The sequence below is a fragment of the Archocentrus centrarchus genome, chromosome 7 (assembly GCF_007364275.1).
Source record: "Archocentrus centrarchus isolate MPI-CPG fArcCen1 chromosome 7, fArcCen1, whole genome shotgun sequence".
Classification (NCBI taxonomy): domain Eukaryota; kingdom Metazoa; phylum Chordata; class Actinopteri; order Cichliformes; family Cichlidae; genus Archocentrus; species Archocentrus centrarchus.
The window spans coordinates 5,144,339-5,160,066 of record NC_044352.1 but is presented as its reverse complement, the minus strand read 5'-3'; the positions used below and the strand labels follow the sequence as shown (position 1 = coordinate 5,160,066).

The 15,728-nt window shown below is 42.1% G+C and overlaps 1 protein-coding gene across 2 annotated transcripts in view; it reads left to right on the top strand.

Moving 5' to 3' along the window:
- fgd1 (FYVE, RhoGEF and PH domain containing 1) overlaps positions 1–15,728 on the top strand; it is a 40,709-nt gene that overhangs the window by 5,213 nt on the left and 19,768 nt on the right. Inside the window, exon 1 of one of the 2 annotated variants that reach the window (XM_030734357.1) lies at positions 11,273–11,557. The exons of the other annotated variant lie outside the window; for it this stretch is intronic. Within the exon in view, the coding sequence (XP_030590217.1) occupies positions 11,500–11,557 (58 nt within the window). The 5' untranslated portion in view covers positions 11,273–11,499. Of the gene's footprint in view, positions 1–11,272; positions 11,558–15,728 lie in introns of those variants that run through there. 2 annotated transcript variants of the gene reach the window in all.

Here is a 15,728-nt window from a genome sequence, read left to right as displayed (position 1 = left end):
CTGACTGTTTACAATGGCCCGAGCCTCCTACACAGCGCTTCTGTTTCCTTGTCTTTGACTTGGAAGAACTTCTGCCCTCAAGACACAAAACTCTGAGTCTATATCATGATATTTGGCGTTCCGTACACGGCCGCAAACAACATAATTGTAAGCATCCAGTGACTTATATGCACTGCAACTTCTCTCCGGTGTGTACGCCGGGTTTCTCCAATACGTATATACACGTATATATATATATCCGCCCATGGACACTGGGCCACTTGCTAATGTACCACAGGGATCGGAGTTGGTTGCTGGTGGTCAAAATAAATTTTTGCAGGTAGTTTTCACAATCTTTCGTTGATAAGCCTTTCTCGTAGATTTAAACACTATTGAACTCTGCCGTATTTCCGTTTCCAAAATGCGCGCGCATCACTACCTACGTCATCATTGTTTACAAACAGTAAAAGGGTCTATTGTGAAAAGTTTATAAAAATTTTTTTGTTCCTCACATTTGTAAATGTGGGATTTGTAATTCACAAAAAAAAATAACTGTTTTTACTGTTTAGCAGCCTCTGATGGGTGTCTCAAACCACGTTTATGTTCCGATGAGACTGCCATCTAGTGGCTCAAAAAATGATGACAGGAGTAAAGTTAACATGGTATCTACAGACATTTTTAATACCACACAGGCCTCTTTCCCACCAACAGGGTTCCGGAGCCCGTGCCGTAATTTGAACCGATAAGCGGGTTTTCCACCGCTAAAGCACTCGGTGCTCGGCCGAAAAACGGGTTCAATTCCGGCCCGCAAACTAGCTGGTCTGGAACCAGGAACGCGTGCCGAAAGCGGCAGAAGGGCGTGACTCCGCCGTCTCAACATCAAGTTTTCTACCATATTACATGTGTATTACATGAGAAAAGCGAAGCGATTTTCACGGCTGTGAATTATGTTGGGCTCTAAGGCTGAACTTGCTGCTTTGTATCAGTTCATATCACAGATAAAAGGACACAAAGTGCGTACTTGTCGTCTTGCTCTGTGTTTCCCTCTGTGCTGCACACAGATGCTGCAGTAGTTTGGTTTGGACCGTAAAACGTACTTGCAGCACAAGAAAGGGGAGCGTGTTCTCCCACGTTTGTGCGCTTCGGCTTCCGTGTCCAGACGAGGACCCGCCCCCACTCAGACGTAAAGGAGCAGTTCACAGAAACGCGGTGGGAACGCGGGCACAGACTGTCATTTAAACCCTGAAACCAGAAGGAATTTCAAGGTACAAATGAAGTCCATGGCTGTTCAGATAGTATGGTCCATCTATATACAGTCTAAAATGTTTGTGCACATGGGCACACATTTTCCACTCAAGTTTTTTTTTATTATTTTTTTTAGCAGTCTCTGATTTTAGCATGGGAAGCGGTGTACGCCTCGTTTAGGCCGCCCCTGTTTTGTGTGTTCGTCTCGGTTGTAAATGAGGCCCCTGCAGCTGATTTCCTCCATCAGCATGAGGATCAGCGGCGGCTGGAGAAGAGAAGCAGCTGATGTTACCTGCAGGCTTCAGCATCAAAATAACAGGCAGACAGGAACACTTCCTCCAGACATTAACCTTTACCGCAGCAGACAGACTACACACAGGCTGTGTGTTACAGCTTGTGTGTGTTTAACCCTTTATAGGGCACTCATACAAATACTTTGAGGGGGAGTTACTACATGTGCTGGAACTATTTCTTGTTTGATGGCAGATGGATTCACTGTTGCTCATCAGGCTATTGGAGCTTCTTTTACACAGACAGATGAACATGTTAAACACGTGTCAGTATCTGTCATATGCATGTGGTAGATTCACATCAGGAAGTGAGGACAGAGCGGTGATCTCTGTGTGCCTCTTCAGCCTCACTGTGGACAGTTCAAATGTTAAGCACGGCCCCCTCCTGACAGGCCTTACGGCAGGACGTGCACAGGCAGATATGAGCAGATATGAATGAAGAGCTGAAGGTTAAAAATAGATGCCACATTCAGCTGCCGAATGGAAATGATAAACCTGTGTGTGTGTGTGTGTGTGTGTGAGAGTGTGTTGGTACACCTGACTTTGTGGGGACCTATCTATGTGAAGTTGACACCTTGTGGGGACATTGAGTCTAATCTTCACTCAGGAATGCTGTGCTGTTTGAGGCTCTACACCTGGTTTCAGGATTGAGGATAGAACCAGATTTCGGTTCAGGTTCATGGTTTAGGTTCCTGGGAGTGCATCATGAGACTACAGGTCCTCACACAGATAAAAAAGGCAAGCACACGAGGTTGTTCATTAAATACTGAATGTTACAGAGAGAACTGCTGTTGATATGACAGCTTCTACTCTATTTTGTTCTTCTTAGTGTTGTTTCTATAACGGTTTCTTCTGTACAGAAAAGAAAACTGATTCTTTTGTCTTTTGCAGGCCAAGCATGTGATTGCTTGAAATACGAGGACACCCGTTTTCAAGTTAGCATTAGAAAATTTCTACATATAAACAAAAGATTAAATTTTTCTAAGGTTTGAGCACCTAGGACAAACTCCAGATCATGTAAAATCCTTCAAATCCTTAATTTGCATGTAGTGTGACCACTGTGTGATGTTTTGTATAGATTTAGATTCCTATGAATCCTGTGACTGAGACTCTTGTAGTGATTAATAGATAATTGGTTGTTCAGATGTTAATACAGCTGGTTTTCCTGTAACAGTGTGGTGTATGGGGCACTGGAATGCCGCAAAAGTGAGATCACTGTCTTAACTCATACTCTCCGAACACATATTGTAAGTATAGTGCACAACCTCTGCATTGGAAAAATGAAGCCAATGCGGAAGTGCCCTAAATCTGCATTCTGTCTGAAGGCTACCAGATGGCGATAGCTGTGGTTGCAAAAAGACCTCTGGTCCTATAGATGTCTATGGGATAATGACTTTTGGTTTTGATCTCTGTAAACACTTTCCTGTTGAGTTTCACTCTGAATAAAAAGTCTGTTCTGTAAAACTTGTTCATGAAAATGGAGGACTATATGAAAATGCATACTCATTGGTTAACGACTTGTCAGTCACAAGCTGTTATCCAATTTTTGTAACCAAGATGGCCGTGGCGGAAACGCTCATATTGCGGCTTCAGTAGGTGATGTCATGGTAGCTATGTCCATCTTTTATACTGTATGTGGACAACAGTTCTCTTAACTCTGTAAAAAGAAATCTAGACTATAACATTTTCTGAATTTATATAATCTAAAAGTTGCTAAATCGAGGTTGCATGATGCACATTTTCTGTTGGTATATTAAGTTCATGTGACTTAAGTACTGCACTCTCAAAATAAACAAGCATAACTCGTCCCCCTGAAGTACATGTTGTTTTTGAAGTAACAGGACTGCATATTTTTTAAATGAAGCCAGCGTATAAAGTTTTACAGTGTACCGTTAACATCATCAGTTATTTCTGCCTCTGCGTGATCTCTCTGTTTCTCTATTCACTGCTTTAATGAATTTATCAGATTTTCACTTTTCACTCCAAACTCTGCCGCTGGAACATCAGACACAGTTTATTGTGCAATAGCAAACCATGTTCAGTTAAACAGAAAAGAAGCCTGATTAAATCTTTATGAAAGAGTTTCTGTTGTTTCTACCATTTCTATCAGTGTGGAAAACATATTTATGGCCTTTATTCAGTTTGAAATGTGTCTGCTTTTAGTTCTGTGGGGTTTTTTTTCCCCCCTCTGGCTTCTCGTGTTTCTACTTTATGCTTGTGTTGCTGTAACGTCCTCTGCTCTTTATTCTATTGTCTGCTCATATTCTGGCTTTTGTACTTTATTATTATTACTTCATTATTTCTTTTTCTAGTATTTTTACTTTTAACTGTTTTTGTTGCTTGTACAGTTGTCTGCTGTCCTTGTTTCTAATGTTTCTGCTTTTACTTTTGTTGTCTGATGTTTTTTTCTGCTGTTGTTTTTACTGTGTTTGTGTTTTTATTTCTTCTGTTTTTGTTTATTGTACTCTAGTATTTCTACTGTTATTAGCCTGCTGTTACTTCTGGTAATTGTGCTATTATTTCTGTTGATCCATTGTTTCTACTTTTACTTCAGCTGTTTCTCTTTACTAGTATTTCTGCTGTTTAGTGTTTCTTCTTTTTGTTTCTGTCAATATTTCCTGTTATTTCTGTTGTTCTTTACTGCTATTTCTACTCTTAATGATTTCTGTTGGAAATTATTATTTCTGCTGTTATTTCTAGTATCACTACTCTTAATTCTACTGTTTCTGTTTATTATGCTGTTATTTCTGCTGGTGTTTCTAGTGTTCGTCTTTTTTGTACGATTTATATTGGCTGTACTGTTATTTCTAGTGTTTCTACTTTTAGAAACTGTCGTGGTTCATGTTAGTTCACATCCGCCATTGACCAGTGTTACATATACCCCTCCTCACTTCCCGTCCACCTCTTTACTTTCAGCTGTTTCAACCCCCCCCCCCCCCCCCCCCCCCCACACACACACACACACACACACACACACACACCACCAAAGAAAATAGAAATAAATAAGTGTGTCAGCTGTTCCATCGTCTGAGCTTTAAGGCAGCTGAATGCTCTTTGTCCATTCGTCTGTCCTTGGGGGAATGAATGAGGGAACTGGAGTCTCTGTAGGTCACCGGGTCGCCCACTGCTGCTGCGGGGGAGGGGAGGTGTGTTAGTGTGTGAGGTCAGAGGTCAGCCTGTAGTTTTATCTCCTCCCTTGCCAGATGATAACAGGGTGCGTTTGATATTTTCCCTCCTCTCTGATGTTGTTTGGGTGCATTTGTCTTTCAGCCTCCACAGACAGGTGGAGATTAACTGTCTCAAGCCACATTAACCTGAGGGTGTGTTTGATTTGTTGCTCAAGAGTCGTGACTCCCCTCCTCTGTCCTCCTCAATAAATGGGATGTGTTTGTTTTACGTAACACCGATGTGGGTGTGTTGTTTTAAGCTTAGTCCCAGAGGACCCGGGGGGTACATCCACTTCGATCAGCCTGTTTGTATGTGTGTGTGTGTCAGCAGCTTAATAACAGGGGTGTGTTTGTTTTTGTTTATCATCCAGTGACCTCGCTTTGGGGTTGAGTTAGATCAACTCTTCGTTGATCAGGAGTGCTTGTTTTACTAAGCAGAAACAGCCAGAGGAACAGGATGGATACATTTATTTCAAAAACATGCTAATTTCATGTGAAAGATATGTTTATGAGGATTTCAGTAGAAGTGGGGAACTTGTTTTCTCCTCTGTGCAGCCCTTGTGGGTGCTTTCACTAAGTTAAGCTCACAGTGATTCATTTCCTGTCCTCCCCCTCCTCCCTGTGACTTAAAGACAAGCTTGGAAAAAAAGAAAAAACAAGCCGCTCGCACTTATCAGCTAAAACTAGTTATGTTTAAAGTTTATGAAATTACAGGAGACATTACTTTGTTTTTGTTTGGGGATCAGTGCTTATCTCAGGTGTTCTGCCATATCAGGTTATTGATCATTTGTTTATATATACAATCAGATGGCCTGTTCTTCTGCACTATATTGCCAAAAGTATTCATTCACCATCCAAGTCATTGAATTCAGGTGTTCCAGTCACTTCCATGGCCACAGGTGTATACAATCAAGCACCGAGGCATGCAGACTGCTTCTACAAACATTAGTGAAAGAATGGGTCGCTCTCAGGAGCTTAGTGAATTCCAGCATGGTACCGTGATAGGAGGATACCTGTGCAACAAGTCCAGTCATGAAATTTCCTCGCTACTAAATATTCCACTGTCAGCTGTTAGTGGGATTATAACAAAGTGGAAATGACTGGGAACGACAGAACAAAGTGGTAGGCCAGCAATCTGATGGATGAGTCTGGGTTTGGCAGTTGCCAGGAGAACAGTACTTGTCTGACTACATTGTACCAAGTGTAAAGTTTAGTGGAGGGGGGATTATGGTGTGGGGGTGTTCTTCAGGAATTGGGCTCGGCCCCTTAGTTCCAGTGAAAGGAACTCTTACTGCTTCAGCATACCAAGACATTTTGGACAATTTCATGCTCTCAATTTTGTGGGAACAGTTTGGGGATGGCCCCTTCCTGTTCCAGCATGACTGCACACCAGTGCACAAAGCAGCTCCATAAAGACATGGATGAGTGAGTTTGGTGTGGAAGAGAGTCCTGACCTCAACCTGATAGAACACCTTTGGGATGAATTAGAGGAGAGACTGTGAGTCAGGCCTTCTCTCCAACATCAGTGTCTGACCTCACAGATGTACTTCTGGAAGAATGGTCAAAAATTCCCATAAACACTCCTAAACCTGTGGAAAGCTTTCCCAGAAGAATTGAAGCTGTTATAGCTGCAAAGGGTGGGCCCACATCATATTAAACCCTATGGATTAAGAATGGGATGTCACTCAAGTTCACATGTGTGAAGGCAGCCGAGCGAATAGTTTTGGCAATATAGTGTATCTTACACTGTACCGACACCTTAGGATAAAAGGCTGTACATACATACATGAAGAGACTTACTTATGGGTTACTGTGTGAAAGGGTGTTCATTTTAGTGCAAAAGAAAAGAAAAAGCAAGTGTTCTGGAAGCGAGGTGAGCGAGGAGACAGTGGACTCTGCTGTGCCGGTGAGGTGAGAAGGATCTGCTTCAGAGCAATTACCTGACTGTTGGATTACAGACCAGCAACCAAAATACTAAGGTACCACTCATTTATTTTGGCTCATTAACGAGTGAAACGGCCATTGTGTTTTGGGCCTCCACGTACACTAGCCACGAACCAGGCCTGCAACGTTTTATTTGGTTTTAAGTAATTTTGAGTTTGCCGGCTTTAGGTGTGTGTGTGTGTGTGTATGTGGGCCCACATATGATATTGGTTGTGACTTTATACAAAGGGGTTCGAGTCAGTTAAATGTTGAAGACCGTTTAATGTAATTGTATTTGTTTTTTCTATCTTTTGATCAAAACTAATAATTTTAAGTAAATCCGTTCATATTGTTTCTTAAAACTTGAGTGCCGTGAGTTTGTTTATAGCTTATAGATAAATAGAAACCATTTCATCTGAAAAGTGTGTTTACAGGTTTTTTGATTAAAACTCTTGGAGAGACAGAAACCCTTAAAGGTGAGTTTTAAAAAGTGTGTTTCGAAAGGTTTTATTGGTACCGTGTAACCTAAATCCAAGGCTTAAATTGACACTGACTTAATCAGGGTTAAAACATAGTGAATATAGCATAAGAACCCAAAAGCCCTACCCCTATTAATATTTCTATTTACGGGGAGCGCTACACAAGTAAACAAAGAAAAAAATGTGCTAAACACGAAGAATACTGTTGACTTTGTGCTGTGATAGCTAGTGCCACCAATCCAGCATAATTATGCATACTGTGGACTTTGTAGGTCTCTAAAGCAGGACTGTTATCCCTCAGTGGACAATACTGCCACAACCATGGTGACGGTGAGTCAGAGCACCAGAATGAGAATGCATTGGCAAACTAGGAGCATCCACTACAAACACAGCATCTCTGAAAACTTTAAACTAGCCATTGCCAATCTAAAATCATGATAGATGTAGCATAACTTAGAAACACATTTTGTTGTAATATAAGACAAAGTTTGCAAGGGCTCTGAAATCTGAACTCTCCTAAAGAAGATGGTCATCCAGTCAGGTGCTGCTTAGTGTTGGTTGTAGGAGGCTACAAGAAAGTGAGAGAAACATTTATTGTCACTGCCGACAAGCTTGGCATTCAAGTGTCCAATGCTGGGAACGTTTCTTAAAAAAAAAAAAGGTCATTGACTTGTAGGCATATCAGTTGAGATAATCAATGATAACACAAAATGGGCAGGTATGGTTAAAGAACTTTGAGGTCAGTGATCCTGACGTATGATGGCATAGGCAGTCGGTGCCTAGTTTGTCCACCACTAAAGCACTCCTGTCTGTAATGGAACTATATATGTATATGACGCTTAAGGTGCTTCTCTCCAGACAATGAAACTCCATGTGGTGGTGATGCTTGTTATTAATAAGAAGTGTAAACTCGCAGGATATCTATCCATTTTCTTCCGCTTATCCAATTCAGGGTTGCAGTGGAGCTGGAGCTTATCCCAGCTGCCACAGGGCGAGAAGCAGGGTATAACCTGGACAGGTCGCCAGTCTAACAGAGAGACAGACAACCATTCACATTCCCACAATTTAGAATCACAAATTAACCTAACCCCACTAACTGAATGTCTTTGGCCTGTGGGAGGAAGCCGAGGTACCCAGAGAGAACCCACGCAGACACTGGGAGAACATGCAAACTCCACACAGATGCTGGATTCAAATGCAAGACAAATGCAAGGCGGCGCACAGATGATTGATCATCTGTGCGCCGCCTGCAGGTAGTCCAGAATGCGGCAGCTCGTCTTTTAACCGGTTTAAAAAAGCATGAACACATTACCCCAGTCCTGTCATCCCTTCACTGGCTCCCTGTCCATTTTAGAATCGATTTTAAGATTTTATTGCTTACTTTTAAAGCCTTAAACGGACTGGCACCTTTGTATCTGTCTGAGCTGCTTCACTGTCACACCCCTGTAAGAGCTCTGAGGTCATCGAACCAGCTGCTCTTACAGAGGCCTAAAACCAGACTAAAACAGAGAGGTGATCGAGCTTTTGCAGCAGCAGCACCAAAGCTATGGAACGATCTACCTCTCCATATCCGCACAGCTCAGACGATACATACATTTAAATCTCTATTAAAAACACATTTCTTTTCCTTGGCATTTGGCTGCAGTGCTACCTCCTTTTAGATGATTGTTTTATGGTATTTTATGGTACTTGTTTTAAACGTTTTAATTTTTAATTTTCTTATGTTATTTATTGTTCTTAATGTTTTTATTTATTTATTTTTATTTTATTATTTTATTTATTTATTTATATATTTTTATTTTTATTTAGTATAGTCCTTGGGGTTACAGATCTTGTACAGCACTTTGGTCAACGTCGTTGTTTTAAATGTGCTTTATAAATAAACTTGACTTGACTTGACTTGACTTGTGAGGCAGCAGTGCTATTCATTGGGCCAATATAACACATAAGGATGAAATGATGTGATTTCATCATAATTCTAATCTAAAAGTAAGCATGTAGGATTTTATTTACACCTAAACATTGTTGACATACTAGTGTATACTTTCCAACATGTGTCGCATTAAAGTTAAAAAGGAAATCTGAGGAATCTAAGGTCCTTTTTAAACTGAGGATTTAAATTGGATTCTATTTCAGTTATTTTGATTCTCAGAAAATTAAAAGAAATCATTCTGTAATTATGAAAAATATGTGGAATGTGTTATTAAGTCAAACTCAGATTTTACTGATGTTTTTTCCCTTTCTTTCATCAAATGTTGAGTTTTCTCAGAGGTTTCTTCTCTTTTTTTTCCAGTTAGACCCTTCAGGACCCCGTTCCCCTAAGCATGAACTCTGCTGATTTTCCGCCAGAGTATTTCCAGGTGTTTTCCTCAGCAGATGTTTAAGAGCCATATAAATGCTTTAATGTGTCCAGAGGAAGCAGTGAGAAGACTGAGAGAAGAAGAGAAGAATGTTAGTGTGGGTTGGACCTGAAGACTACAAATTTGAAAAGTAAAACCAGTTGTTATGCAGAGTTAAGAAAAAAGTATATTTGATACCTCTGCTTGAAAAGGAACAAATAATTACGTTCAATTAATCAACTATTTTAGTGCTGGAGGTCCTGAAGGTTCCCTGACAGTTGAAGACATGATATTGTTGTTTGCTAACAAAATTTTAGCTTTAAATAATTAAACATTACATAGATCAGTTGTGTAAGTTAGGGGCCTAAACTTCAACCCTGAGGTACTCCAGATTTAACACACTGCTAGTTTGAGTCTGGATGCAGTCAGGCTGACATTTTTATCGCTAAAGAAATTTATGTTTTTCCCCCAAGAATAATTTGTCATATATTTATCTATTTGATGTGAATTTGACAAAAGCAATAATAAAAATTCAAATAAAATGACACATTTAAAAAAGAACAACCAACAAACCACTCCTTCCAACCTTAACATGTGAATCCATATCCCCCAACAAGTCCTCCCCAGAAAATATACAATATCCAAATTTTTAAAAAAACACCCATTATCAACTGGAAAAATAAAACACTGCAGGGTTTTCTATTCCATATTGCCTGTCCTAAAGCTTCCATATTTGATGATAAATTACTGATAACTGTATTTAAAGAAGTTAATGAAATCACTACTAGAAAGAGTCAAAGGGATACAAGGCTCAACAGAGCAGTGAACAACCCCAGAAACCTGTGAAAACTGTGCGTTAAAACAATGGAAACTGTCCACTGTAACTTTTCTCTGGGCTTTTTGTAAAAATATTGGCTTTCTTTTTTCTCCACTTCTTCCTCTTTAGTCTTAACTTTGCTATAGTACCCGTTTTATTTTCAAGCCCACCTTTGACCCAACAGGAATTTAAACTATAAATAGCATCACGCTGAAACATGGAAGTATGTCTCGGTAGTCTTTGTGTTGGTTGAATTAGTCTCTTTCCAAGAGTGTTAAACACTGTTTTTATTTATATATTTATTTTTACCAAAGCTCCTGAGTTCAAAACCACAAAAAGGTGTTTTTGATGTTAGTGTGTGACACACCAGGTCATACCGAGACAGATTTCTTAGTCCTAACTTGTCATTTAGGTGATATTTGTCAGATGGAGTCATATTTAAACACACAGGTGAGCGTGATTTTTCAGCATGCAGGGTTATTGCTGTGAAGAGGTGTATTATAAGCAACTTTCAGTGCTTAAGTCTAACCAGCCAGTAAAGATTAAAGTACAAAAATTAGTTAAAATGGTGCAAAACAAAAAAACTTTAGAAACACAAAATTCACAAACAGGACGAGAAAATCGTGAAGTGAAACGAGAAGGTCTTTGAAAGACGACTGTTAACTGGCAGCGTATTTAAGCAGCTGCTCAAGGCAGAGAAATGAGGAGCCTGTGTTTGATAATTAACACTTCCACACAGTTTCCTCTGAACTTCAGCTTAGTGCGAGTCTGTTTGTCGGTAGCTTACACTCCACACAACCACGTGATCAGGCCTCTCCTGTCAATCAGTCTGATGTATTTACACATTTCACTGCTGCCACCCTCCCACCCCTCATCACTCTCTATCTTCTTAATTTGTCGTCATGGAAACCAAAATGGTGGAACGAGAGAGCCCCCCCCCTCCCCCCCCTCTCTCTCTCGCTCCCTCGCTCACCCCCTCCTCCCCTCGCTCTCTGCCGCCGCCCGCCGCTCACACACCGGGCAGCCCCCTGAATCAAACCGAGCGGATCTAACCTACTTATCCATCCAGGAGAAGCAGCCTGCAGGTCTGCGCTCGGTCCGGACCGTCGGTCTGTCGGTGTGTCTGTGGGTCCGAGCCGGTCCGGTGGGTGCCTCTGTGTGAGTGCGTGTGTGCGTGTGCGTGTGTGTGGCTCTGACCCGGTTTCTTCGGCTGCTGTGGACCGGGAGAGCCGCTCTCTCCCCGCACCAACATTTTCTTTAATGACCGGATTTGTGTTTTGCTGCGCGATGTACATGGACAGAAGCAGCCTGACCAGGGGTGAGTCTCCAGCAGCATCACTTACATCTGCACCGCGTGCACACACACTCCATATACCTGCTGACAAGCGTCGCACGGCATGGGCACACGCGCACACGCACAGCTGCAGCCTCGCCACATTCACCGCGTCTCTTTTACATTTTTTTTATTCGGAGAATTTTTTTTTTTAAAGAAAATCAATAGATTAATCCTCATGATGGGAGAGGAGGAGGTGGGGACGGGAGGGTGGTTTGGAATGACACGCGCGCTCACTCCGGCTGTCGTGCACGCGCACACACTGACCGACATCTCGCTGCAGTGAATGTAGGCTAGTATGGCTGCATGATACTGCGTCTGCCAGATGTGAGGCTGCTGCTGCTCTCAGCTCAGCTGAAACAGGATTCATCCAGCAAAAAACAGGGACACGTGACTCATCTACTGATCGATATCCGACAGATGTCAGCTGATCGATTCTGTGTTTTATTCCATCATCACTCACACTGAATCAGAAACAGCAGACAGACAGGAACCAATGAGGAGGCTCCATCACAGCCAGACTCACAGTGTGTGTGTGTGTGTGTGTGTGTGTGTGTGTGTGTGTGTGTGTGTGTGTGTGTGTGTGTGTGTGTGTAATTTATCGATGGACTCCTGATCCATCGATGTTAAATGTGGCTGTTCGTTTCAGGCTGATGTGGGCGCACAGCAGGATGGAGATGGTGTGATCTGTGTTTCTGTCTGTGTTGGTTTGTTTCTGCAGACAGACGCAGACACACCCCCTCCACACACACACACACACACACACACACACATATTGAGCCTCATAGTGGTGAAATGATGAAGGTGAATTCTGCAGAGAGGGTAGGTTGAGCATTTAAATTCTCTTAAAGCTCCTAATGGAGAACCAGCTCAGTTATTAAAACTTCCAACAACCAGTACAACTGAGAGACTGTGGGAGTCTCTTAAAGGAGCTCCAGAATCTCCTCACTGACCAGAACATTGCCCGCAATAAACAAAACCTCTCAAATAACCTCAAGAGTCTCCATAATGACCACAAGACTCATAGGGAGGGCTTGTAAACCTCATTGACCCCTAGACTCCTAGAGCCTCCATCTTTTTTGAGGCTTTGGTTCAGGTGTGGGTCATTTACTAATCAGAGGGTTAGTGGTACGATCCCCAGTTCATACAGTCCACATGTCAAAGCGCCTTAAGCAGGATGTTGAACTACAATTTACTCAGATGCATCCAGGGTGCATGTTTATAACACACAAGATAAAGCCCTGTGTGAATATGTGCATGAATGGGTGAATGTGGCTTGTAGAGTAGAAGGAAGTGCCGTGTAAATACCAGTCCATTTACCATTTCTGTGTGGTTGTGTGTTGGTCGTAGCTGCTACACAGAGCTTATTAACCCTCCTCTACATGTTGTAGCTGCGTTCTGTCAGAAGGGGGCAGCACCAAAAATATGTGGGCTGTTCATGGTTATGTGTTTGGTGCTGTTGCTCCTCTAGCTGGACCTGCTCCTCAGACAGAAGTCATGACATAGACAAAGCCCTAACTAATATCATATGGATGCTTGTAAAGGACCCAGTGCTGTCTTTATTTAAACGCAATCTTGATTTAAACGCAATCTTGTTGTTGTGAATGGATGTGTTGTAAATCAGATTGTTTTCCTATAACTAAGTAGTTTTCAGTGCTTTATCCCAAAACCTCCTTGTGATTGATTTGGTTGCTAACAGATTGTCTGTAGTTGGCATGGATGTTGCCAACTTGTCTGCAAACAGTTGCTAACAGATTGTCTGTAGTTGGCATGGATGTTGCCAACTTGTCTGCAAACACACACCAACTACATGCCAGGTGGTAGTGTAACTTGGAAAAAGTGTGAGTTGTTAGACACAACTTTTACTTTGAATGCAGTCGTCTCCATTTCCGGTTTGCGTCGCAGTTTCACCGCTGCTCAGCAGACCAGTCGGTGTCTTCAGTGCATACTGCTGATGACTGCGGTAGTCTGATAGCGACCAAAGCAATCACAAGGAGGTTTTTGGGTGCATCATTCACTCACGACCAGTCTCATCTAGCGATAGCTTGCAACCTCCAGCAGCCACTCGCCAGACGATTGGGGAAAATACATTTTTCCCAAGCAACCAGTGGTTGCCAGTGGGTCACCTGTGTTGCAACTGGGGCTTAACCTTTGGTGTACCATATTGCCACATGTAGCTTATAAAGAACACCTTGTGCATATCTCTGCAAGGCCAGAATGTCAGTATTGGACGCTCTGGGGTGTTTTAGGGTTCTGGCCTGAACCATCCTTCTAGGGATGGATTATAAAACATCTCCAGTGTTAGAGGTTTTAGTGGGACGTCATGTTTGGATGGGAATATGGAAGATTTGGGCCGATGACAACAAAATGTTGCTCTTCCAGAAATACAGTACTAAAGAATGGTGCAGTTGAATTTAAAGACGGAGGCTATATTTAGATATTATGCTGAACATTTGTATGATTATGACGAGCTAGAGAGGAAAACCTGTGAGCAGATCTTCCTTTGGATTTTCAGTAGGCTACAATAGAACAGAATATAATACACAGTGTCGGGCGATGAGGATTTGTAAATGTTCAAAGGAAGGAGCTTGAAGAGTAAAAATATGCATCAGTTTGATCCATCCAATGAAAACAAGGATGCAAATAACTTTAAAGAATAACAGAGCTTGCAGAGCATCAAACTCGACAGACTGAGCTTCATTTAAAAATGAGAACGGAGAATTTTGTATGTCTCACTGTTCGCATATCAACGAATATCAACAGTGCTGAAAAAGAGATGACCTACAAACCTGTTAATCAGCTTATAGACCCACCTGTCTCTGACCAGCTGTGTGTGATGATAGACGGACCTGTAAAGCTTTTTATCAGCAGCTGACCTACCTGCAGACACAACTCAAAGACCAATGCCATACAAGGATTAGGCATCTGGGGGGCGGCACAGTGGTGCGAGGGGTTAGCACTATCACCTCATTGCAAAAAAGGGTTTGAATCCAGGTCGAGGCCTTTCTGTGTGGAACTTGCACGTTCCCCATGTGTTTGCATGGATAGTCTTGAGGTACTCCGGCTTCCTCCCACAGTCCAAAGACATTTATGTGGTTAGGTGACCTGTCCTACCTTGTGTTCCACCAACCTCAAATTAGATAAGAGGAAGGAAAGTTATTGATTAGGTGGTTGATAGAATATATTGGCCATCAGCTGCTGGCTGAGTCTGTTACAGCGATTCTGATTATTGTGGTTTTATTAAGCTAATTTAGAGGTTTGCGTCACTCAGTGATTAATGTGATTACAAAATTGAGTACAGTCTGGGGATCTTCAGGGATCCGTGACCAAGCAGCCCACAAAATAATTTAGCACCGTGGAACCAGCAGTGATGCAGATCCTAGTCTGCATAATGCCGGTCCATGGCTGTAGCCACCGTGATGTCAGCCATTGGTTACTGAAGTCCTGTTTAAGAAGTCTCGAGCTGAGCATCTTCTCCGTCTTCTTGCTGTTTTAAAACTGGATGTGACGAGGAAGGGGTGAAGCTAACTGAGACACAGAGGGCACCATATGATTGACAAGTCATTAGCCAATAAGCATATCCTGGATAATCCCCTCTTTGACTCTTAGAGCCTGAAACCCACGACTGAGCCCTTAAACGCATCGAGGGAGCTGAGGGTAATTTTCTCATCGACTTCTAAACAACTGGAAGTCTTTTTGCAGCCAGAGGAGTCGCCCTCTGCTGGCCCATAAAAAGACTGTAGCATTAAGGCACTTCTACATTGGCTTCACTTTTCAGACCTACATCTATTTTTTTTAAACTGTCTGTGAGAATGTCATAAATAAATATAATAAATACCAAGAGTTTGAGTTCTTTGGTGGAATCGTGTTTGGAAAGTGACTTTCAGGGCATCAGATAAGCGTTGCAGCCATACCTGAAGTGTTGCAGCACCTGTATTTGTAGATTGCCACATTTAACTGAGCAAATGCTTAATTGAGCTAATGCTTCAACATATCTGCCCAAACTAACCTCACCACTTGGCAGCCGAGTGGTGAGGTTTCCATTTAGAAGGACTTTGACTGTAGATCCTCCTCAATCAAGGCCAGAACCTCCTCAGTGATGAGCAGAAAATCAGCATTGGTTCAAACAGGAAAGTGTGCCAGTGTTGGGGGGATT